Source organism: Oncorhynchus gorbuscha, linkage group LG08 (genome assembly GCF_021184085.1).
Source record: "Oncorhynchus gorbuscha isolate QuinsamMale2020 ecotype Even-year linkage group LG08, OgorEven_v1.0, whole genome shotgun sequence".
NCBI classification, from domain to species: Eukaryota; Metazoa; Chordata; class Actinopteri; order Salmoniformes; family Salmonidae; genus Oncorhynchus; species Oncorhynchus gorbuscha.
In genome coordinates, this window is record NC_060180.1 from 2,709,388 (window position 1) to 2,734,374 (window position 24,987).

The 24,987-nt window shown below is 45.0% G+C and overlaps 1 protein-coding gene across 1 annotated transcript in view; it reads left to right on the forward strand.

Moving 5' to 3' along the window:
* Window positions 1–24,987, forward strand: part of LOC124041094 (protein eyes shut homolog) — a 222,873-nt gene that overhangs the window by 49,221 nt on the left and 148,665 nt on the right. Inside the window, exons 9-10 of the mRNA XM_046358258.1 lie at window positions 9,669–9,790; window positions 13,178–13,437. Coding sequence (XP_046214214.1) covers window positions 9,669–9,790; window positions 13,178–13,437 — 382 coding nt within the window. The remainder of the gene's footprint in view (window positions 1–9,668; window positions 9,791–13,177; window positions 13,438–24,987) is intronic.

The window sequence follows — 24,987 nt, forward strand, 5'->3', positions numbered from 1 at the left end:
GTGAGTATGCAGGCCATGGAAGAACTGGGACATTTTCAGCCTCCAGGATTTGTGTGCAAATCCTTGCGACATGGGGCCGTGCATTATCACGCTGAAACATGAGGTGATGGTGGTGGATGAATTGCACAACAATGGCCCTCAGGATCTCATCACTGTATCTCTGTGCGTTCAAATTGAAATCGATAAAATGCAATTGTGTATGTTGTCCGTAGCTTATGCCTGCCCATACCATAACCCCTCCGCCACCATGGGGCACTCTGTTCACAACGTTGACATCAGAGAACCTGTTATCTAGCTTATGCCTGCCCATACCATAACCCCTCCGCCACCATGGGGCACTCTGTTCACAACATTGACATCAATCTGCCATCTGCCCGGTACAGTTGAAACCGGTGAAGAGCACACTTTTTCAGCGTGCCAGTGGCCATCGAAGGTGAGCATTTGCACACTGAGGTCAGTTATGATGCCAAAGTTCTGTCAGGTCAAGACCCTGGTGAGGATGACGAGCACATAGATGAGCTTCCTTGAGACGGTTTCTGACTGTCTGTGCAGAAATTCTTTGGTTGTGCAAACCCACAGTTTCATCAGCTGTCCGGGTGACTGGTCTCAGATGATGTGGAGGTCCTGGGCTGGCGTGGTTACTCAGGGTCTGCGGTTATGAGGCTGGTTGGATGTACTGCCAAATTATGTAAAATGACGTTGGAGGAGGCTTATGATAGAGAAATGAACATTCAATAAACTGGCAACAGCTCTGGTGGACATTCCTGCAGTCAGTATGCCAATTGCACCCTCCCTCAAAATTTGAGACATCTGTGGCATGTGTGCCAAAACTGCATATTTTAGTTTATTGTCCCCAGCAAAAGATGCACCTGTGCAATGATCATGCTGTTTAATCAGCTTCTTGATATGCCCCACCTGTCAGGTGGATTCATTATCTTGGCAAAGGAGAAATGCTCACTAACATTTTTTGTGCGTATGGAAAATGTCTGGGGATCTTTTATTTGAACTCATGAAACACAGGGCCAACACTTTATGTTGCGTTGATATTTTGTTCTGTATGCATTTCCCCATCCCTCAGCTGTTTACCAAAACCCAAAACAAGTGGTGGGACTAATTATTTTCCTTAAGAACAAATGCTAGATTGTAGCTTCAAACATATTTCCCAGGAGAGGTCTTTTTGTAGTATAACATTCTTAAGTATTCATATGAATATAATTGAATGCTGCATTTGTTAACAGCAGTATCATGATATTACTCAAAATGTGGGAGGTTTAACTTGGGTACAATATTGGGAGAAAAAAAAACGATTGACGATAAGCTCATTCAGTGAAACATTGGTAGCAGCGGTGGAATAATATTATGTGTAGCTGTGGGAGGTTTTTAGGTAGAAAACACTACAACTATGTTCTCTTTACATAGTTGGCCTGTTGAACCAGGAAGAGGAATGGTGGAGGGCAACAAGTGTACTGTATTACTGTATTAGGTCATGCAATCTGTGCCAGTCCTCTTCTGGTTGTACTGGGTAGAGAGGAACCAGGCTCCGAGGGGTGGCCAGTCCTCTTCTGGCTGTACTGGGTAGAGAGAAACCAGGCTCTGAGGGGTGGCCAGTCCTCTTCTGGCTGTACTGGGTAGAGAGGAACCAGGCTCTGAGGGGTGGCCAGTCCTCTTCTGGCTGTACGGGGTAGAGAGGAACCAGGCACTGAGGGGTGGCCAGTCCTCTTCTGGCTGTACTGGGTAGAGAGAAACCAGGCTCTGAGGGGTGGCCAGTCCTCTTCTGGCTGAACTGGGTAGAGAGGAACCAGGCTCTGAGGGGTGGCCAGTCCTCTTCTGGTTGTACTGGGTAGAGAGGAACCAGGCTCCGAGGGGTGGCCAGTCCTCTTCTGGCTGTACTGGGTAGAGAGGAACCAGGCTCTGAGGGGTGGCCAGTCCTCTTCTGGCTGTACTGGGTAGAGAGAAACCAGGCTCTGAGGGGTGGCCAGTCCTCTTGTGGCTGTACTGGGTATAGATTATAAGAGTATATGGCCATTAATTCCAGATCGTTCTTCAAGATGTTCAAATATTCATAGATGACCAGCAGGGTGAAATAATAATCACAGTGGTTGTAGAGGGTGCAACAGGTCAGCACCGCAGGAGTAAAGTAAATGTCAATTGGTGTTTCATAGCAGAGCATTCAGAGGTTGAAACAGCAGGTGTGGGAGAAAAGGGAGGGAAAGAGAGAGGTGACAACTGCAGGTCCGGGACAAAGTTGCACGTCCGGAGAACAGATCAGGGTTCCATAGCTGCAGGCAGAACAGTTGAAACTGGATCAGCAGTACGACCTGGTAGACTGGGGACAGCCAGGAGTCTTCAGACCAGGTAGTCCTGAGGTATGGTCCTAGGGCTCAGGTCCTCCGGGAGGGAGAGAGAGACATGGGGGAGAGAGAGAGATGGGGGGTGGGACAATTGAAGAGAGCATACTCAAATCAAATCAAATCAAATTGTATTTGTCACATACACATGGTTAGCAGATGTTAATGCGAGTGTAGCGAAATGCTTGTGCTTCTAGTTCCGACAATGCAGTGATAACAAGTAATCTAACTAACAATTCCAAAACTACTGTCTTATACACAGTGTAAGGGGATAAAGAATATGTACATAAGGATATATGAATGAGTGATGGTACAGAGCAGCATACAGTAGATGGTATCGAGTACAGTATATACATATGAGATGAGTATGTAGACAAAGTAAACAAAGTGGCATAGTTAAAGTGGCTAGTGATACATGTATTACATAAGGATGCAGTCGATGATGTAGAGTACAGTATATACGTATGCATATGAGATGAATAATGTAGGGTAAGTAACATTATATAAGGTAGCATTGTTTAAAGTGGCTAGTGATATATTTACATCATTTCCCATCAATTCCCATTATTAAAGTGGCTGGAGTTGGGTCAGTGTCAATGACAGTGTGTTGGCAGCAGCCACTCAATGTTAGTGGTGGCTGTTTAACAGTCTGATGGCCTTGAGATAGAAGCTGTTTTTCAGTCTCTCGGTCCCAGCTTTGATGCACCTGTACTGACCTCACCTTCTGGATGATAGCGGGGTGAACAGGCAGTGGCTCGGGTGGTTGATGTCCTTGATGATCTTTATGGCCTTCCTGTAACATCGGGTGGTGTAGGTGTCCTGGAGGGCAGGTAGTTTGCCCCCGGTGATGCGTTGTGCAGACCTCACTACCCTCTGGAGAGCCTTACGGTTGAGGGCGGAGCAGTTGCCGTACCAGGCGGTGATACAGCCCGCCAGGATGCTCTCGATTGTGCATCTGTAGAAGTTTGTGAGTGCTTTTGGTGACAAGCCAAATTTCTTCAGCCTCCTGAGGTTGAAGAGGCGCTGCTGCGCCTTCTTCACGACGCTGTCAGTGTGAGTGGACCAATTCAGTTTGTCTGTGATGTGTATGCCGAGGAACTTAAAACTTGCTACCCTCTCCACTACTGTTCCATCGATGTGGATAAGGGGGTGTTCCCTCTGCTGTTTCCTGAAGTCCACAATCATCTCCTTAGTTTTGTTGACGTTGAGTGTGAGGTTATTTTCCTGACACCACACTCCGAGGGCCCTCACCTCCTCCCTGTAGGCCGTCTCGTCGTTGTTGGTAATCAAGCCTACCACTGTTGTGTCGTCCGCAAACTTGATGATTGAGTTGGAGGCGTGCGTGGCCACGCAGTCGTGGGTGAACAGGGAGTACAGGAGAGGGCGCAGAAAGAACCCTTGTGGGGCCCCCTTGTTGAGGATCAGCAGGGAGGAGATGTTGTTGCCTACCCTCACCACCTGGGGGCGGCCCGTCAGGAAGTCCAGTACCCAGTTGCACAGGGCGGGGTCGAGACCCAGGGTCTCGAGCTTGATGACGAGCTTGGAGGGTACTATGGTGTTGAATGCCGAGCTGTAGTCGATGAACAGCATTCTCACATAGGTATTCCTCTTGTCCATGTGGGTTAGGGCAGTGTGCAGTGTGGTTGAGATTGCATCGTCTGTGGACCTATTTGGGCGGTAAGCAAATTGGAGTGGGTCTAGGGTGTCAGGTAGGGTGGAGGTGATATGGTCCTTGACTAGTCTCTCAAAGCACTTCATGATGACGGAAGTGAGTGCTACGGGGCGGTAGTCGTTTAGCTCAGTTACCTTAGCTTTCTTGGGAACAGGAACAATGGTGGCCCTCTTGAAGCATGTGGGAACAGCAGACTGGTATAGGGATTGATTGAATATGTCCGTAAACACACCGGCCAGCTGGTCTGCGCATGCTCTGAGGGCGCGGCTGGGGATGCCATCTGGGCCTGCAGCCTTGCAAGGGTTAACACATTTAAATGTCTTACTCACCTCGGCTGCAGTGAAGGAGAGACCGCATGTTTTCGTTGCAGGCCGTGTCAGTGGCACTGTATTGTCCTCAAAGTGGGCAAAAAAGTTATTTAGTCTGCCTGGGAGCAAGACATCCTGGTCCGTGACTGGGCTGGGTTTCTTCTTGTAGTCCGTGATTGACTGTAGACCCTGCCACATGCCTCTTGTGTCTGAGCCGTTGAATTGAGATTCTACTTTGTCTCTGTACTGACGCTTAGCTTGTTTAATAGCCTTGCGGAGGGAATAGCTGCACTGTTTGTATTCGGTCATGTTGCCAGACACCTTGCCCTGATTAAAAGCAGTGGTTCGCGCTTTCAGTTTCACGCGAATGCTGCCATCAATCCACGGTTTCTGGTTAGGGAATGTTTTTATCATTGCTATGGGAACGACATCTTCGACGCACGTTCTAATGAACTCGCACACCGATTCAGCGTATTCGTCAATATTTTTATCAGACGCAATACGAAACATGTCCCATTCCACGTGATGGAAGCAGTCTTGGAGTGTGGAATCAGCTTGGTCGGACCAGCGTTGGACAGACCTCAGCGTGGGAGCCTCTTGTTTAAGTTTCTGCCTGTAGGCAGGGATCAACAAAATGGAGTCGTGGTCAGCTTTTCCGAAAGGTGGGCGGGGCAGGGCCTTATATGCGTCGCGGAAGTTAGAGTAACAATGATCCAAGGTTTTACCACCCCTGGTTGCGCAATCGATATGCTGATAAAATTTAGGGAGTCTTGTTTTCAGATTAGCTTTGTTAAAATCCCCAGCTACAATGAATGCAGCCTCCGGATAAATGGTTTCCAGTTTGCAAAGAGTTAAATAAAGTTTGTTCAGAGCCATAGATGTGTCTGCTTGGGGGGGATATATACGGCTGTGATTATAATCGAAGAGAATTCTCTTGGAAGATAATGCGGTCTACATTTGATTGTGAGGAATTCTAAATCAGGTGAACAGAAGGATTTGAGTTCCTGAATGTTTCTTTCATCACACCATGTCTCGTTAGTCATGAGGCATACGCCCCCGCCACTCTTCTTACCAGAAAGATGTTTGTTTCTGTCGGCGCGATGCGTGGAGAAACCCGTTGGCTGCACCGCATCGGATAACGTCTTCCCAGTAAGCCATGTTTCGGTGAAGCAGAGAACGTTGCAGTCTCTGATGTCCCTCTGGAATGCTACCCTTGCTCGGATTTCATCAACCTTGTTGTCAAGAGACTGGACATTGGCAAGAAGAATGCTGGGGAGTGGTGCGCGATGTGCCCTTGTCCGGAGTCTGACCAGAAGAGCGCTGCGTTTCCCTCTTTTTCGGAGTCGTTTTTTTTGGGTCGCTGCATGCGGAAAAAAAAGAAAAGCCCATTCCGTTGTCCTGTTTGTAAGGCAGACCACAGGATCCGTGTCGCGAAAAACATATTCTTGGTCGTACTGATGGTGAGTTGACGCTGATCTTATATTCAGTAGTTCTGTATGTAATGAAACCTAAGATGACCTGGGGTACTAATGTAAGAAATAACACGTAAAAAAAACAAAAAACTGCATAGTTTCCTAGGAACGCGAAGCGAGGCGGCCATCTCAGTCGGCGCCGGAGTGTAGCGAAATGCATGTGATTCTAGTTCTGACCGTGCAGTAATTTCTAACAAGTAATCCAGCAATTTCACAACAACTACCTTATACACACAAGTGGAATGAATTAATAAGAATATGTACATAGAAATATATGGATGAGCGAAGGCCATGGGGCATAGGCAAGATGCAGTAGATGGTATAGAGTACAGTATATACATATGAGATGAGTAATATAGGGTATGTAAACATTATATAGAGTGGAATTGTTTAAAGTGACTAGTGATACATTTATTACATCCAATTTATATAATTATTTGAGATTTGAGTCAGTGTGTTGGCAGCAGCCACTCAATGTTAGTGATGGCTGTTTAACAGTCTGATGGCCTTGAGATAGTTAGCTGTTTTTCAGTCTCTCGGTCCCAGCTTTGATGCACCTGTACTGACCTCGCCTCCTGGATGATAACGGGGTGAACAGGCAGTGGCTCGGGTGGTTGTTGTCCTTGATGATCTTTATGGCCTTCCTGTGACACTGGGTGGTGAAGGTGTCCTGGAGGGTAGGTAGTTTGCCCCGGCGATGCGTTGTGCAGACCTCACTACCCTCTGGAGAGCCTTGCGGTTGTGGGCGGAGCAGTTGCCGTACTAGGCGGTGATACAGCCCGACAGGATGCTCTCAATTGTGCATCTGTAAAAGTTTGGGAGTGTTTTTGGTGACAAGCGAAATTTCTTCAGCCTCCTGAGGTTGAAGAGGCGCTATTGTGCCTTCTTCACCACACTGTCTGTGTGGGTGGACCATTTCAGTTTATCTGTGATGTGTACGCCGAGGAACTTAAAACTTTACACCTTCTCCACTATGGTCCCGTCAATGTGGATAGGGGGAGTGCTCCCTCTGCTGTTTCCTGAAGTCCACAATCATCTCCTTTGTTTTGCTGACGTTGAGTGAGAGGTTATTTTCCTGACACCACACACCCAAGGGCCCTCACCTCCTCCCTTTAGGCCGTCTTGGTAATCAAGCCTACCACTGTAGTCTGCAAATTTGATGATTGAGTTGGAGGAGTGCATGGCCACGCAGTCATGGGTGAACAGGGAGTACAGGAGAGGGCTGATAATGCACCCCTGTGGGGCCCCAGTGTTGAGGATCAGTGGGGGAGGAGATGTTGTTTCCTACCTTTACCACCTGGGGTGGCCCGTCAGAAAGTCCAGGACGCAGTTGCACAGGGTGGAGTCGAGACCCAGGGTCTCGAGGTTAATATGGTGTTAAATGCTGAGCTGTAGTCGATGAACAGCATTCTTACATAGGTATTCCTCTTGTCCAGGTGGGTTAGGGAAGTGTGCAGTGTGATTGCGATTCGTATGATATGATGATATGATCCTTGACTAGTCTCTCAAAGCACTTCATGATGACGGAAGTGAGTGCTATGGCGATAGTCGTTTACCTCAGTTACCTTAGCTTTCTTGGGAACAGGAACAATGGTGGCCCTCTTGAAGCATGTGGGAACAGCAGACTGGGATAGGGATTGATTGAATATGTCCGTAAACACACCAGCCAGCTTGTCTGTGCATGCTCCGAGGATGCGGCTAGGGATGCTGTCTGGGCCGGGCGAGGCTAAACACGTTTAAATGTTTTACTCATGTTGGCTGAGGTGAAGGAGAGCTGAGGTGAAGGTTTTGGTGGCGGGCCGTGTCAGTGGCACTGTATTGTCCTCAAAGTGAGCAAAGAGGTGGTTTAGCTTGTCTGGGAGCAAGACATCGGTGTCTAAGTCAGGGCTGGTTTTCTTTTTGTAGTCCGTGAATTGACTGTAGACCCTTCCACATACCTCTCGTGCCTGAGCCATTGAATTGTGACTCTACTTTGCCTCTATACTGACGCTTAGCTTGTTTGATTGCCTTGCGGAGGGAATAGCTACACTGTTTGTATTCGATCATGTTTCTAGTCGCTTTGCTATGATTAAAAGCAGTGGATCGCTGCGCAAGTTTTGTGCGAATGCTGCCATCAATCCACGGTTTCTGGTTGAGGAAGTTTTTAATAGTTGGGAACAACATCACCGATGCACTTGCTAATAGACTCACTCACCGAATTAGCGTATACATCAATGTTGTTGTCTGACGCTATCCGGAACATATCCCAGTCCACGTGACCGAAGCAATCTTGAAGCATGGAACCAGATTGGTCGGATCAGCTTTGAACAGACCTGAGCATGGGCATTTCCTGTTTTAGTTTCTGCCTATAGACTGGGAGCAACAAAATGTAGTCGTGGTCTGATGTGCTGAAAGGAGGGCGAGGGAGGGCTTTGTATGCGTCGCGGAAGTTAGAATAACAATGATCCAGAATTTTGCCAGCCCGGGTCAAAAACTGCATAGTTTCCTAGGAACGCGAAGCGAGGCGGCCATCTCTGTCGGCGCCGGAAGTATAGCTTACTTAAGTTCACACAGATAAGACAGGATAATTACACCAGGTAAGACAGGATAATTACACCAGATAAGACAGGACAATTACACCAGATAAGACAGGACAATTACACCAGATAAGACAGGAGAATTACACCAGATAAGACAGGAGAATTACACCAGGTAAGACAGGATAATTGCACCAGATACGACAGGAGAATTACACCAGGTAAGACAGGATAATTACACCAGGTAAGACAGGATAATTACACCAGGTAAGACAGGAGAATTAGACAGGAGAATTACACCAGATAAGACAGGAGAGTGGACAGAAGGATCCTAGACCTCCGGCACATAGACTAAGGCACCCACTCTGCCAAAGCACAGCCCCCACACCACTAGAGGGATATCAACAGACCACCAACTTACTACCCTGAGACAAGGCTGAGTATAGCCCACGAAGATCTCCTCCACCGCATGAGCCCGAGAGGGCCGCAAAACCGGACAGGAAGATCACGTCAGTGACTCAACCCACTAAAGCCTGGCACGACATGACGCACCCCTCCTAGTGACGTAATATGATCAGAGGCAGAGAATCCCAGTGGAGAGGGGAGCCGGCCAGGCAGAGGCAGCATGGGCGGTTCTTCGCTCCAGTGCCTTGCCGTTCACCTTCCCACTCCTGGGCCAGACTACACTCAATCAGTCTAGTCTTCAGTAAAGACTTAAAGGTCGAGACCGAGTCTGCGTCTCTCACATGGCTAGGCAGACCATTCCATTAAACATGGAGTTCTATAGGAGAAAGCCCTGCCTCCAGCTGTTTGCTCTGAAATTCTAGGGAAAATAAGGAGGCCTGCGTCTTGTGACCGTAGCATATGTGTAGGTGTGTACAGCAGGACCAAACCGGAAAGATAGGTAGGAGCAAGCCCATGGAATGCTTTGTAGTTTAGCAGTAAAAGCTTGAAATCAGCCCCAGCCTTAACAGGAAGCCAGTGAGGCTAGCACTGGAGTAATATGATCACATATGTATCAGTCCCTAATAAGAGGAGAAGAATGGAAATCATTTCACTTCCTGTATTAGAGACCTACGATTTACCATTTCACTTCCTGTATTCCAGACCTACGATGTACCACTTCACTTTTTGCATTCCAGACCTACGATGTATCATTTCACTTCCTGTATTAGAGACCTACGATGTACCACTTCACTTCCTGTATTCCATACTTACTATTTATCATTACACTTCCTCTATTCCAGACTTATAATATATTATTTCACTTCCTGTATTGCAGACTTACAATGTATCATTACACTTCCTCTATTCCAGACTTATAATATATTATTTCACTTCCTGTATTCCAGAGTTACGAGTGCCTCTGTGTCCCCGGATGGGAGGGCGAGTTCTGCCAACAGGAAATAGACGAGTGTTCATCACAGCCATGCTTAAACAACGCCACCTGTACTGACCTCCTCAACAGCTACCAGTAGGTACCACAGTAGGGTTGTGTCTGATTCAGACACAGGACAAAGCTACAGGTAGGTACCACAGTAGGGTTGTGTCTGATTCAGACATAGGACAAAGCTACAGGTAGGTACCACAGTAGGGTTGTGTCTGATTCAGACATAGGACAAAGCTACAGGTAGGTACCACAGTAGGGTTGTGTCTGATTCAGACATAGGACAAAGCTACAGGTAGGTACCACAGTAGGGTTGTGTCTGATTCAGACATAGGACAAAGCTACAGGTAGGTACCACAGTAGGGTTGTGTCTGATTCAGACATAGGACAAAAAGCTACAGGTAGGTACCACAGTAGGGTTGTGTCTGATTCATACATAGGACAAAGCTACAGGTAGGTACCACAGTAGGGTTGTGTCTGATTCAGACACAGGACAAAGCTACAGGTAGGTACCACAGTAGGGTTGTGTCTGATTCAGACACAGGACAAAGCTACAGGTAGGTACCACAGTAGGGTTGTGTCTGATTCAGACATAGGACAAAGCTACAGGTAGGTACCACAGTAGGGTTGTGTCTGATTCAGACATAGGACAAAGCTACAGGTAGGTACCACAGTAGGGTTGTGTCTGATTCAGACATAGGACAAAGCTACAGGTACAGTAGGGTTGTGTCTGATTCAGACATAGGACAAAGCTACAGGTAGGTACCACAGTAGGGTTGTGTCTGATTCAGACATAGGACAAAGCTACAGTAGGGTAGGTCCACAGTAGGGTTGTGTCTGATTCAGACATAGGACAAAGCTACAGGTAGGTACCACAGTAGGGTTGTGTCTGATTCAGACACAGGACAAAGCTACAGGTAGGTACCACATTAGGGTTGTGTCTGATTCAGACATAGGACAAAGCTACAGGTAGGTACCACAGTAGGGTTGTGTCTGATTCTGGCCTGGTTAAAGATCCCCAAACTGAAAATAACATATCAGACTGTACAGTGTGGGTCCACCCTATAGTGTTAATCAGAGAGTACAGTGTGGGTCCACCCTATAGTGTTAATCAGACAGTACAGTGTGGGTCCACCCTATAGTGTTAATCAGAGAGTACAGTGTGGGTCCACCCTATAGTGTTAATCAGAGAGTACAGTGTGGGTCCACCCTATAGTGTTAATCAGAGAGTACAGTGTGGGTCCACCCTATAGTGTTAATCAGAGAGTACAGTGTGGGTCCACCCTATAGTGTTAATCAGACAGTACAGTGTGGGTCCACCCTATAGTGTTAATCAGAGAGTACAGTGTGGGTCCACCCTATAGTGTTAATCAGAGAGTACAGTGTGGGTCCACCCTATAGTGTTAATCAGAGAGTACAGTGTGGGTCCACCCTATAGTGTTAATCAGAGAGTACAGTGTGGGTCCACCCTATAGTGTTAATCAGAGAGTACATTGTGGGTCCACCCTATAGTGTTAATCAGAGAGTACAGTGTGGGTCCACCCTATAGTGTTAATCAGACAGTACAGTGTGGGTCCACCCTATAGTGTTAATCAGAGAGTACAGTGTGGGTCCACCCTATAGTGTTAATCAGAGAGTACAGTGTGGGTCCACCCTATAGTGTTAATCAGAGAGTACAGTGTGGGTCCACCCTATAGTGTTAATCAGAGAGTACAGTGTGGGTCCACCCTATAGTGTTAATCAGACAGTACAGTGTGGGTCCACCCTATAGTGTTAATCAGAGAGTACAGTGTGGGTCCACCCTATAGTGTTAATCAGAGAGTACAGTGTGGATCCACCCTATAGTGTTAATCAGAGAGTACAGTGTGGGTCCACCCTATAGTGTTAATCAGAGAGTACAGTGTGGGTCCACCCTATAGTGTTAATCAGAGAGTACAGTGTGGGTCCACCCTATAGTGTTAATCAGAGAGTACAGTGTGGGTCCACCCTATAGTGTTAATCAGACAGTACAGTGTGGGTCCACCCTATAGTGTTAATCAGAGAATACAGTGTGGGTCCACCCTATAGTGTTAATCAGACATTGTCATTGCATCAGTCTACACAGTCACATAATAAATGCAAGGAAGCCTTGCTCAGATAGCCTGGGGTTGTCTAGCTGTTATGTCCCCTGCCTCCAGCTCTTGAATCCAGCCCACTGTCATTTCCCATCTTTCCTCTCACTCTCTCTATCCAAGAAAATATGAAAAATATGAGTGTGTGAGAGAAAAGGAGGAAAATGCCCAGATAGTGATTATATTTTCCACCTAGCTAACAGCATCAGCAATAATGAACTGCAGATGGCAGGTCAAACTAATGAATCAATCAATGGCTCGCAGCATGAAGGGTTTCTGGGGATCTGTGAGTCATCGGGAGGGAAAACGGCTGTATTTGCTCAACCTAATGTGTCTTCACACTGGGGGAGAGAGAGAGATGGAGGGGGAGGATGGAGAGACTGAGAGAGATAGGGGGAGGAGAGAGCGAGAGAGAGAGAGAGAGAGAGAGGAGGGGGAGGAGAGAGAGAGAGAATGTGAGGATGGAGGGAGAGGAGAGAGAAATGAGGGGGAGGAGAGAGAGAGAGGAGAGGAGAGAGAGAGAGAATGTGAGGATGGAGAGACTGAGAGAGATAGGGGGAGGAAAGAGTGAGAGAGAGAGAGAGAGAGAGAGAGAGAGAGAGAGAGAGAGAGAGAGAGAGAGAGGAAGGGGAGGAGAGAGAGAGAATGTGAGGATGGAGGAAGAGGAGAGAGAGATGAGGGGGAGGAGAGAGAGAGAGGAGAGGAGAGAGAGAGAGAGAATGTGAGGATGGAGGGAGAGAGAGAGATGAGGGGGAGGATGGAGAGACAGAGAGAGGATGGAGAGAGAGCGAGATAGAAGGGGAAGATTGAGAAAGAGATGCAGAAGGGGAAGGATGGAGAGACAGAGAATTTGAGGATGGAGGGAGATGGGGGCAGGAGAGCGAGAGAATGTGAGGATGGAGGGAGGGTGGGAGAGGAGGGGGAGAGAGAGAATATGAGGATGGAGGGAGAGAGAGGAGGAGGGGAGGAGAGAGAGAGAATGTAAGGATGGAGGGAGAGTGGGAGAGAGGAGAGAGAGAATGTGAGGTTGGAGGGAGAGTGGGAGAGAGGAAGAGGGGGAGGAGAGAGAGAGAACTTAAGTTCACACTGGACACCACGTGAGAGAGAGCATGGAGGGAAATAACATGTTGTTAGTTAAATCATTAACAAACATCATTTATTTTGTAGAAACCATCCCCAACCTTTGTATTATATGTGAATATCAAGATGAACCAGAGCTCCCCTTTCCTATCTGTTCCCCCTTACTGCTATGTTGCTAGTTACATCATAAACACATAGGCATATCATTTATTTTGAAAGAAACAATCTCCAACCTTTGTATAGAGAACATCAATACCAACCCTAACGCCTCCTGTTTCCCCAGGTGTCTATGCCCGCAGGGCTGGGTAGGTGTGGACTGCTCTGAGGATGTGGATGAGTGTGACTCTGGGCCCTGTCTGAACGGAGCTCAGTGTCAGGAGTCACCCCTACCTGGGGAGTTCAGCTGTACCTGCCCCCCCTTCTTCAGTGGGCCCTTATGCAACATGCCCTTTGACCCCTGTGACCCTGCCCACGATCCCTGCCTGCACAATGCCACCTGCCTGACTCGTTCTGATGGAACAGCAGCCTGCAGATGCCGACCCGGTGAGCTACTATTAGTTCCTGTGGTGTATTCCAGTGAGCTACTATTAGTTTCTGTGGTGTAGTCCAGTGAGCTACTATTAGTTCCTGTGGTGTAGTCCAGTGAGCTATAAGTTCCTGGGGTGTAGTCCAGTGAGCTATAAGTTCCTGTGGTGTAGTCCAGTGAGCTATAAGTTCCTGTGGTGTAGTCCAGTGAGCTATAAGTTCCTGTGGTGTAGTCCAGTGAGCTATAAGTTCCTGTGGTGTAGTCCAGTGAGCTATAAGTTCCTGTGGTGTAGTCCAGTGAGCTATTAGTTCCTGTGGTGTAGTCCAGTGAGCTATAAGTTCCTGTGGTGTAGTCCAGTGAGCTATTAGTTCCTGTGGTGTAGTGCAGTGAGTTACTCTTAGTTAATGTGGTCTAGTCCAGTGAACTATTAGTTCCTGTGGTGTAGTGCAGTGAGTTACTCTTAGTTCCTGTGGTGTAGTCCAGTGAGCTATTAGTTCCTGTGGTGTAGTGCAGTGAGTTACTCTTAGTTCATGTACTCACTGTAGTCCAGTGAGCTATTAGTTCCTGTGGTGTAGTCCAGTGAGCTATTAGTTCCTGTGGTGTAGTCCATTGAACAAACACAGGTATCTTTTGGTTATCACTACGGCAACAGCTTCCAGGAACGACACAATGTTTACATCTTACAGTTATTCAGGAAAACGGAATAAAACAACAATATGTACATAACAACTGCCAAGTGGTACAGTATTTAGTTACTGTGGTGTAGTCCAGTGAGCTACTATTAGTTCGTGTGGTGTAGTCCAGTGAGCTATTAGTTCCTGTGGTGTAGTCCAGTGAGCTACTATTACTTCCTGTGGTGTAGTCCAGTGAACTACTCTTAGTTCCTGTGGTGTAGTGTAGTGAGTTACTCTTAGTTCCTGTGCTGTAGTCCAGTGAGCTACTATTAGTTCCTGTGGTGTAGTCCAGTGAGCTATTTGTTCCTGTGGTGTAGTCCAGTGAGCTATTTGTTCCTGTGGTGTAGTCCAGTGAACTACTTTTAGTTCCTGTGGTGTAGTGCAGTGAGTTACTCTTAGTTCCTGTGCTGTAGTCCAGTGAGCTACTATTAGTTCCTGTGGTGTAGTCCAGTGAGCTATTAGTTCCTGTGGTGTAGTCCAGTGAGATACTATTAGTTCCTGTGGTCTAGTCCAGTGAACTACTCTTAGTTCCTGTGGTGTAGTCCGGTGAGCTACTATTAGTTCCTGTGGTGTAGTGCAGTGAGTTACTCTTAGTTCCTGTGGTCTAGTCCAGTGAACTACTCTTAGTTCCTGTGGTCTAGTCCAGTGAACTACTCTTAGTTCCTGTGGTGTAGTGCAGTGAGTTACTCTTAGTTCCTGTGGTGTAGTCCAGTGAGTTACTCTTAGTTCCTGTGGTCTAGTCCAGTGAGCTCTTAGTTCCTGTGGTCTAGTCCAGTGAGTTACTCTTAGTTCCTGTGGTGTAGTGCAGTGAGTTACTCTTAGCTCCTGTGGTCTAGTCCGGTGAGCTACTATTAGGTCCTGTGGTGTAGTGCAGTGAGTTACTCTTAGTTCCTGTGGTCTAGTCCAGTGAGCTCTTAGTTCCTGTGGTGTAGTGCAGTGAGTTACTCTTAGTTCCTGTGGTCTAGTCCAGTGAGCTATTAGTTCCTGTGGTCTAGTCCAGAGAGTTACTCTTAGTTCCTGTGGTGTAGTCCAGTGAGTTACTCTTAGTTCCTGTGGTCTAGTCCAGTGAGCTCTTAGTTCCTGTGGTCTAGTCCAGTGAGTTACTCTTAGTTCCTGTGGTGTAGTCCAGTGAGCTATTAGTTCCTGTGGTCTAGTCCAGTGAGTTACTCTTAGTCCCTGTGGTGTAGTCCAGTGACCTATTTGTTCCTGTGGTGTAGTCCTTTGAGATACTATTTGTTAATGTGGTGTAGTCCAGTGAGCTATTAGTTCCTGTGGTGTAGTCCAGTGACCTATTTGTTCCTGTGGTGTAGTCCTTTGAGATACTATTTGTTATTGTGGTGTAGTCCAGTGACCTATTTGTTCCTGTGGTGTAGTCCTTTGAGATACTATTTGTTATTGTGGAGTAGTCCAGTGAGCTATTTGTTCCTGTGGTGTAGTCCTTTGAGATACTATTTGTTATTGTGGTGTAGTCCAGTGAGATATTTGTTCATGTGGAATAATCCAGTGAGCTATTAGTTTCTGTAGTGTAGACCAGTTAGCTAATACAGTAGACAACAATACCAGTAGTATATGTGGTGTATTCCAGTGAGCTAAAACAATGTTGGATAAAATAATGGCCTTTAGGTTGTGTAGAGTTGCCAAAATGCCCAATGAAATGTTTTTGAAATGAGAAGAACATGTAAAAGGGTGAGCTGCACAACACAATATTAGACACAGAGTGCCTTCATGTAAGCTGCTTTCAGGTGGTGTAATGGTTCATAATGCCCAATTAGAAGTACCCAGAAAATATATGATGGAGCAATCTCCTACACATGCTGACTCAGTAAGCTATTATAACACTACAGATGGTGTGTCCTGCTTTCAGGTTGTGTGGTGATGCCATAATGCCCAATTAAATTTTATGAAATAAAAACAGTGAGTTGTCACAAGCACGGCACACATACACTGAGTGTACAAAACATTAGGAACAACTGCTCTTTCCACGACATACAGTAGACTGACCAGGTGAAAGCTATGATCTCTTATTGATGTCAAATCCACTTCAATCCGTGTAGATAAAGAGCAGGAGACAGGTTAAATAATGATTTTGAAGCCTTGAGACAATTGGGACATGGATTGTGTATGTGTGCTATTCAGAGGGTGATGGGCAAGACAAAAGATTGAAGTGCCTTTGAACGGGGTATGGTGGTAGGTGCCAGGCACACCGGTTTGTGTCAAGAACTGCAACACTGCTGGGTTTTTCACGCTCAACAGTTTCCTGTGTGTATCAAGAATGGTTCACCACCCAAAAGGCATCCAGCCAACTTGACACAACTGTGGGAAGCATTGGAGTCAATATGGGCCGGCATCCCTGTGGAATGCTTTCGACACCTTGTAGAGTCCATGCCCGACAAATTGAGGCTGTTCTGAGGGCAAAAGGGGGTGAAACTGAATATTAGGAAGGTGTTCATAATGTTTTGTACACTCAGTACATACACGGACAACCTTAGTGTAGGTCTCTCAGGTCATGAGATGGGACTTGAATGGACAATTCATTATTTATAAATGTACGAAACAAAATATGTTTTTGTTTCAGTCAGCTGAACATGTTCACATTCCATCCATTTAGTCTGAGAATGAGACCTGTTGTATAATAGGTGATACAAGATGGACTGGCTTTGTGTTTCTCTGTTGTCTACTAGCTTCTGAATAATCACCTGCACTGTTATAAAAGGCATAAGAATGTAACCTAGGTAGGCTACAGTAGTTGCATTGCATGAGAACAGTATTTGGCTCAGTGTTTTGGCCTGCAGGGTTGTTGTGTGTGTGTGTGTGTGTGTGTGTGTGTGTGTGTGTGTGTGTGTGTGTGTGTGTGTGTGTGTGTGTGTGTGTGTGTGTGTGTGTGTGTGTGTGTGTGTGTGTGTGTGTGTGTGTGTGTGTGTGTGTGTGTGTGTGTGTGTGTGTGTGTGTGTGTGTGTGTGTGTGTGTGTGTGCCTGTAGGGTTGCTTAGCCCACATGGAGGACTGCAACAACTCTGTAGTGGCGTTTGTTCCTTATTGTCCTCAGCTTGTGGTTAGAATGATCAATGGCTCTGAGAACTAAAGAACTGAACGGAATGACCTGTAGAGTTCTGGGTTCTAACTAGACTAGTAGACTCTCCCTCCTGTGTGTGTTTCTGTGTGTGTGGGTGGGTGGGGGGGGGACTGCAACACCCTACCAGAGGCTGTTTTTCATTCACTGTGGCATGTATGATGAGGAACAGCAGATCTTATCAAATCACTGGGCAACTGCAATTCACCCCTGCAGATTTGATTTGCAGTTGTTCCAAGCTTTGCTGCAACAAACTGCTTATAAGGCAAGTTTGTTATGTGTTAGATAAATCTAATCAAATAAAACCATTTATTTGTTCCATACTTCCTAAAACAACAGGAGTGGACTAACAGTAAAATACTTACTAACAGGTCCTTCCCAACAATACAGAGATAAAGACAGGAGAGAAATAGAAAAGTTAAACACTTAATAATAAAAGTAATAATAGATACAGAATGAGTCATGATAACATGTCTATACTGTCTGCAAGGGGTACCAGTACTGAGTCATGATAACATGTCTATACTGTCTGCAAGGGGTACCAGTACTGAGTCATGATAACATGTCTATACTGTCTGCAAGGGCTACCAGTACTGAGTCATGATAACATGTCTATACCAGTACTGAGTCATGATAACATGTCTATACTGTCTGCAAGGGGTACCAGTACTGAGTCATGATAACATGTCTATACTGTCTGCAAGGGGTACCAGTACTGAGTCATGATAACATGTCTATACTGTCTGCAAGGGGTACCAGTACTGAGTCATGATAACATGTCTATACTGTCTGCAAGGGGTACCAGTACTGAGTCATGATAACATGTCTATACTGTCTGCAAGGGGTACCAGTACTGAGTCATGATAACATGTCTATACTGTCTGCAAGGGGTACCAGTACTGAGTCATGATAACATGTCTATACTGTCTGCAAGGGGTACCAGTACTGAGTCATGATAACATGTCTATACTGTCTGCAAGGGGTACCAGTACTGAGTCATGATAACATGTCTATACTGTCTGCAAGGGGTACCAGTACTGAGTCATGATAACATGTCTATACTGTCTGCAAGGGGTACCAGTACTGAGTCATGATAACATGTCTATACTGTCTGCTATAAGGGGTACCAGTACTGAGTCATGATAACATGTCTATACTGTCTGCAAGGGGTACCAGTACTGAGTCATGATAACATGTCTATACTGTCTGCAAGGGGTACCAGTACTGAGTCATGATAACATGTCTATACTGTCTGCAAGGGGTACCAGTACTGAGTCATGATAACATGTCTATACTGTCTGCAAGGGGTACCAGTACTGAGTCATGATAACATGTCTATACTGTCTGCAAGGGGTACCAGTACTGAGTCATGATAACATGTCTATACTGTCTGCAAGGGGTACCAGTACTGAGTCATGATAACATGTCTATACTGTCTGCAAGGGCTACCAGTACTGAGTCATGATAACATGTCTATACTGTCTGCAAGGGGTACCAGTACTGAGTCATGATAACATGTCTATACTGTCTGCAAGGGGTACCAGTACTGAGTCATGATAACATGTCTATACTGTCTGCAAGGGGTACCAGTACTGAGTCATGATAACCTGTCTATATGTACCATAACATGTCTATACTGTCTGCAAGGGGTACCAGTACTGAGTCATGATAACATGTCTATACTGTCTGCAAGGGGTACCAGTACTGTCTATACTGTCTGCAAGGGGTACCAGTACTGAGTCATGATAACATGTCTATACTGTCTGCAAGGGGTACCAGTACTGAGTCATGATAACCTGTCTATACTGTCTGCAAGGGGTACCAGTACTGAGTCATGATAACATGTCTATACTGTCTGCAAGGGGTACCAGTACTGAGTAATGGTAACTTGGTTATATACAAGGAGTACCAGTACTGAGTAATGATAACTTGCTATATACAAGGGGTAACAGTACTGAGTCATGATAACTTGGTTATATACAAGGAGTACCAGTACTGAGTCATGATAACTTGGTTATATACAAGGGGTACCAGTACTGAGTCATGATAACATGTCTATACTACAAGGGGTACCAGTACTGAGTCATGATAACTTGGTTATATACAAGGAGTACCAGTACTGAGTAATGGTAACTTGGTTATATACAAGGAGTACCAGTACTGAGTAATGATAACTTGGTTATATACAAGGTGGTACCAGTACTGAGTCATGATAACTTGTTATATACAAGGGGTAACAGTACTGAGTAATGATAACTTGCTATATACAAGGGGTAACAGTACTGAGTAATGATAACTTGGTTATATACAAGGAGTACCAGTACTGAGTAATGTTATATACAATAACTGAGTAATGGTATATATACAAGGGGTACCAGTACTGAGTAATGATAACTTGGTTATATACAAGGGGTACCAGTACTGAGTAATGATAACTTGGTTATATACAAGGGGTACCAGTACTGAGTAATGATAACTTGGTTATATACAAGGGGTACCAGTACTGAGTAATGATAACATGGTTATATACAAGGGGTAACAGTACTGAGTAATGATAACTTGGTTATATACAAGGGGTAACAGTACTGAGTCATGATAACATGGTTATATACAAGGGTTACCAGTACTGAGTCATGATAACATGGTTATATACAAGGGTTACCAGTACTGAGTCATGATAACATGGTTATATACAAGGGGTACCAGTACTGAGTAATGATAACATGGTTATATACAAGGGGTACCAGTACTGAGTAATGATAACATGGTTATATACAAGGGGTAACAGTACTGAGTAATGATAACATGGTTATATACAAGGGGTACCAGTACTGAGTAATGATAACATGGTTATATACAAGGGTATACAAGAGTACTGAGGGGTACAAGGTCATTGAGGTAGATATGTACATATAACTAGGAATAAAGTGACAGATGGTCAACAGTAGCAGCAGCACGTCTGATGAGGCAAAAAGGGTTAATGCAGAGGGTCAATGTAGCTATCTGATTAACTATTTAACTTAATATTTATCAGTCTTATAGCTTGGAGGTAGAAGCTGTTCAGGGTCCTGTTGGTTCCAGACTTGGTGCATTGGTAGCGCTTGCTGTAAGGTAGCAGAGAGAACAATCTATGACTTGGGTGGCTGTAGTCTTTGACAATTTTTAATGGCCTTCCTATGACACTGCCGGGTATAGAGGTCCTGGATAGCAGGGAGCTAAGCCCCAGTGATGTACTGGGCTATACTCACTACCCTCTGTAGCACCTTGCCGTCAGATGCTAAGCAGTTGCCGTACCAAGCAGTGATACAGCCAGTCAGGATGCTCTAAATCACTAAACATTTCTGTAAACAAACCAATTAGTAAAGCCTTGCGTTCCTATTTTTCTTATTTTTTTTGTGCTGTTGGCAGAAGGTCAATCAATCAAATGTATTTTTAAAGCCCTTTTTACATCAGCCGATGTCACAAAGTGCTGTACAGAAACCCAGTCTAAATCCCCAAACAGCAAGCAATGCAGATGTAGAAGCACGGTGGCCAGGAACCTAGGAAGAAACATAGAGAAGAACCAGGCTCTGAGCAGTTTCCAGTCCTCTTCTGGCTGTGCCGGGTTGAGATTATAACAGTTCATGGCCAAGATGTTAAAATGTTCATAGATGACCAGCAGGGTCAAATAATAATCACAGTGGTTGTAGAGGGTGCAACAGGTCAGCACCTCAGGAGTAAATGTCAGTTGGCTTTTTATAGCCAAGCATTCAGAGTTAGAGACAGTAAGTGCGATAGGGAGAGAGAGACGAAAACAGCAGGTCCGGGACAAGGTAGCAAATCCAGTGAACAGGTCAGGGTTCCATAGCCGCAGGCAGAACAGTTGAAACTTGAGCAGCAGCACGACCAGGTGGACTGGGGACAGCAAGGAGTCATCAGGCCAGTTAGTCCTGAGGCATGGTCCCAGGGCTCAGGTCCTCCTGGAGGGGAGGGAGAGAGAGAATTAGAGGGAGCATATTTAAATTCACACAGGACACCAGATAAGAAAGGAGAAATACTCCAGATATAACAGACTGATCCTAGCCCCCCCGACACATAAACTATTGCAGCATAAATACTGTAGACCTACCGTTGGCCAATCAGATAGCTCAGATCACTGTGTCTGCACAGTGTCCTTGAGCCATAGATTGTAAAAGAAACCTTGAACACAAAGCAAAACTTTTAAAACCATGACTAGATAGAAACTCAACAAATACAGCAAAGAGACTGTGTTATTAATTTTGATTTTATTTAACCTTTTTTAGATTCTTATTTTTCAGAGTAAATAACCCACAGACACTAGAGAAGCTTTAACCAAGGTGAATTATTCCCAATTGTGTACCGCCCTATGGGACTCCCAATCACAGCCGGTTGTGATACAGCCTGGAATCGAGCCAGGGTCTGTAGTGACACCTCTAACACTGAGATGCAGTGCCTTAGACTGCTGCGCCACTCGTGAGCCCAAGTTCATGTTTAAGTAAGTTAAGTAAGTATGAGTAAGTTTATGTTTAAGTACGTATGAGTAAGTTTATGTTTAAGTAAGTATGAGTAAGTTCATGTTTAAGTAAGTTAAGTAAGTATGAGTAAGTTTATGTTTAAGTACGTATGAGTACGTTTATGTTTAAGTAAGTATGAGTAAGTTATGTTTAAGTAAGTATGAGTAAGTTTATGTTTAAGTAAGTATGAGTAAGTTTATGTTTAAGTAAGTATGAGTAAGTTCATGTTTAAAAGTATGAGTAAGTTTATGTTTAAGTAAGTATGAGTAAGTTTATGTTTAAGTAAGTATGAGTAAGTTCATGTTTAAGTAAGTATGAGTAAGTTCATGTTTAAGTAAGTATGAGTAAGTTTATGTTTAAGTAAGTATGAGTAAGTTTATGTTTAAGTAAGTATGAGTAAGTTTATGTTTAAGTAAGTATGAGTAAGTTCATGTTTAAGTAAGTTAAGTAAGTATGAGTAAGTTCATGTTTAAGTAAGTAGGATTAATGTTAGGGCTGCACACAGACACGCACACAGACACGCACACAGACACGCACACAGACACGCACACAGACACATACACAGACACGCACACAGACACACAGACACGCACACAGACACGCACACAGACACGCACCCACACACACACACACACTTTATCAGGTGTGTGTTTGTGTGTCATAGATTTGCTCTTGAACTTTTTTTCTAGTTTCTCCATATCCTCAAGGTCGGCTCTCAAAGCCAACCAAAGGGTGATCTAAGGGCTAATGGTTGATTGAATATACAGCAACAACAAAACAGTTGTCAAAGCAAGCGCCAAAATAAGGCATGTTTACATTCTTTTGGCGTTTGCTTTGAATTGACAGCAAGTCATTATAGATCTCTACAGCAGTGGAATCACAGTCATGAATTTGGCCCTTTTGATTGTGGAAATGACCCTTTTTAGTGGTCAGTCATTCCCACAAGATGGATTCTTCTTCTGAGTCGCTGGCTGGTAGTAATTATGGTTGTGTGACTTTTGTTGTCGTTGTTGACCTGTCCAGGGTCTGTGTTCACAAAGCGTTTCAGAGTATTAGTGCTGATCTAGGATCAGGTCTATGCAGTCATATTCATTATGATATAAAATGTCAACCTGCACTTCTACTAATGCTTTGCGAATGTGGGTCCTGGTCTCACATGTTATTGGATACAGCCAGAGTCAGTCAAAACGCTCTAGAGGAAGCAGAGGAAAGAGTCTACGAGTCTAGGTCCCCCCTACACACACATACACACACACTGCACATTAGTCATGATTAACATTAACTGGTGGAAAGTCAACACCACTCCTTGTCATGTTCTTGGTTAATTACTTGTACGAACGTTATACATATTTAATTGGTGGTTGTACGTCGGCCGAGGTGCGTGGCACAAAGAGTGAACCTGAAGGGCCCACATCAGAGACACAGAGGTAGGATGATATGACTGGAGATGGCACCACGTACATTATCACACAGATAGGATGATATGACTGGAGATGGCACCACGTACAGTATCACACAGATAGGATGATATGACTGGAGATGGCACCACGTACATTATCACACAGATAGGATGATATGACTGGAGATGGCACCACGTACATTATCACACAGATAGGATGATATGACTGGAGATGGCACCACGTACAGTATCACACAGATAGGATGATATGACTGGAGATGGCACCACGTACATTATCACACAGATAGGATGATATGACTGGAGATGGCACCACGTACATTATCACACAGATAGAATGATATGACTGGAGATGGCACCACGTACATTATCACACAGATAGAATGATATGACTGGAGATGGCACCACGTACATTATCACACAGATAGGATGATATGACTGGAGATGGCACCACGTACATTATCACACAGATAGAATGATATGACTGGAGATGGCACCACGTACAGTATCACACAGATAGGATGATATGACAGGAGATGGCACCACGTACAGTATCACACAGATAGGATGATATGACTGGAGATGGCACCACGTACAGTATCACAGAGATAGGATGATATGACTGGAGATGGCACCACGTACATTATCACACAGATAGGATGATATGACTGGAGATGGCATGTACATTATCACACAGATAGGATGATATGACTGGAGATGGCACCACGTACATTATCACACAGATAGGATGATATGACTGGAGATGGCACCACGTACATTATCACACAGATAGAATGATGATATGACATTATGGAGATGCACCACGTACAGTATCACACAGATAGGATGATATGACAGGAGATGGTTTAGGTACAGTATCACAGAGATAGGATGATATTTAGGAGATGTGTATGTATCACACAGATAGGATGATATGACTGGAGATGGCACCACGTACAGTATCACACAGATAGGATGATGAGGAGGAGATGTTTAGGTATGTGTGTGTGTGTGTGTGTGTTTGGCACCTACAGTATCACACAGATAGAATGATATGTGTGTGTGTGTGTATGTGTTTAGGTGTGTGTGTGTGTTTAGGTGTGTTTATGTGTTTATGGTGTGTGTGACTGATGTGTTTAGGTGTGTTTGTGTGTGTGTGTTTAGGTGTGGTGTGTGTTTAGGTGTGTGTGTGTGTGTGTTTAGGTGTGTGTGTGTGTTTAGGGTGTGTGTTTACTGGAGTGTGTGTGTGTGTGTGTTTGTGTGTGTGTGTGTGTGTGTGTGTTTAGGTGTGTGTGTGTGTGTGTTTGTTGTGTGTGTGTGTGTGTTTGTGTGTGTGTGTGTTTAGGTGTGTTTAGGTGTGTGTTTAGGTGTGTGTTTAGGTGTGTGTGTGTGTGTGTGTGTGTGTGTGTGTGTGTGGTGTGTGTTTAGGTGTGTGTGTGTTTAGTGTGTGTGTGTGTCATCAGAGATGGCATCACAGGCAGAAAGAAGTCTTGTGTAAAGTGTTTATGTAATATAATCAATGTACGATTGCTATCTGGTACAAGCACCTCCACACTCACTCACAAAAACCCACATGCATAAAAACACACACACACACACCTCACACTGCATTACAGGAACAAGGGTTTGAACAAGATATAAGTATTTTAAAAGCAGAGTAAGAAGACAGGAATGGAATAACATGTTCTCACTTAAAAGACCTGTGCTTCATTTTAACAGCCGGGGGTTAAGATTTTGGTGTTGCCATAGTTTCCTCAACAGAGAAGGAAGAAGAGGAGGAGAAGAAGGAGGAGGAGGTGGAAGAGGAGAAGAGAAGCTAAGGGACGGGTGAAGTGGCGTTAGAGTAGCATAGTAAAACAGATGGCACTCTGGGAAAAATCATTCTTCAGAACC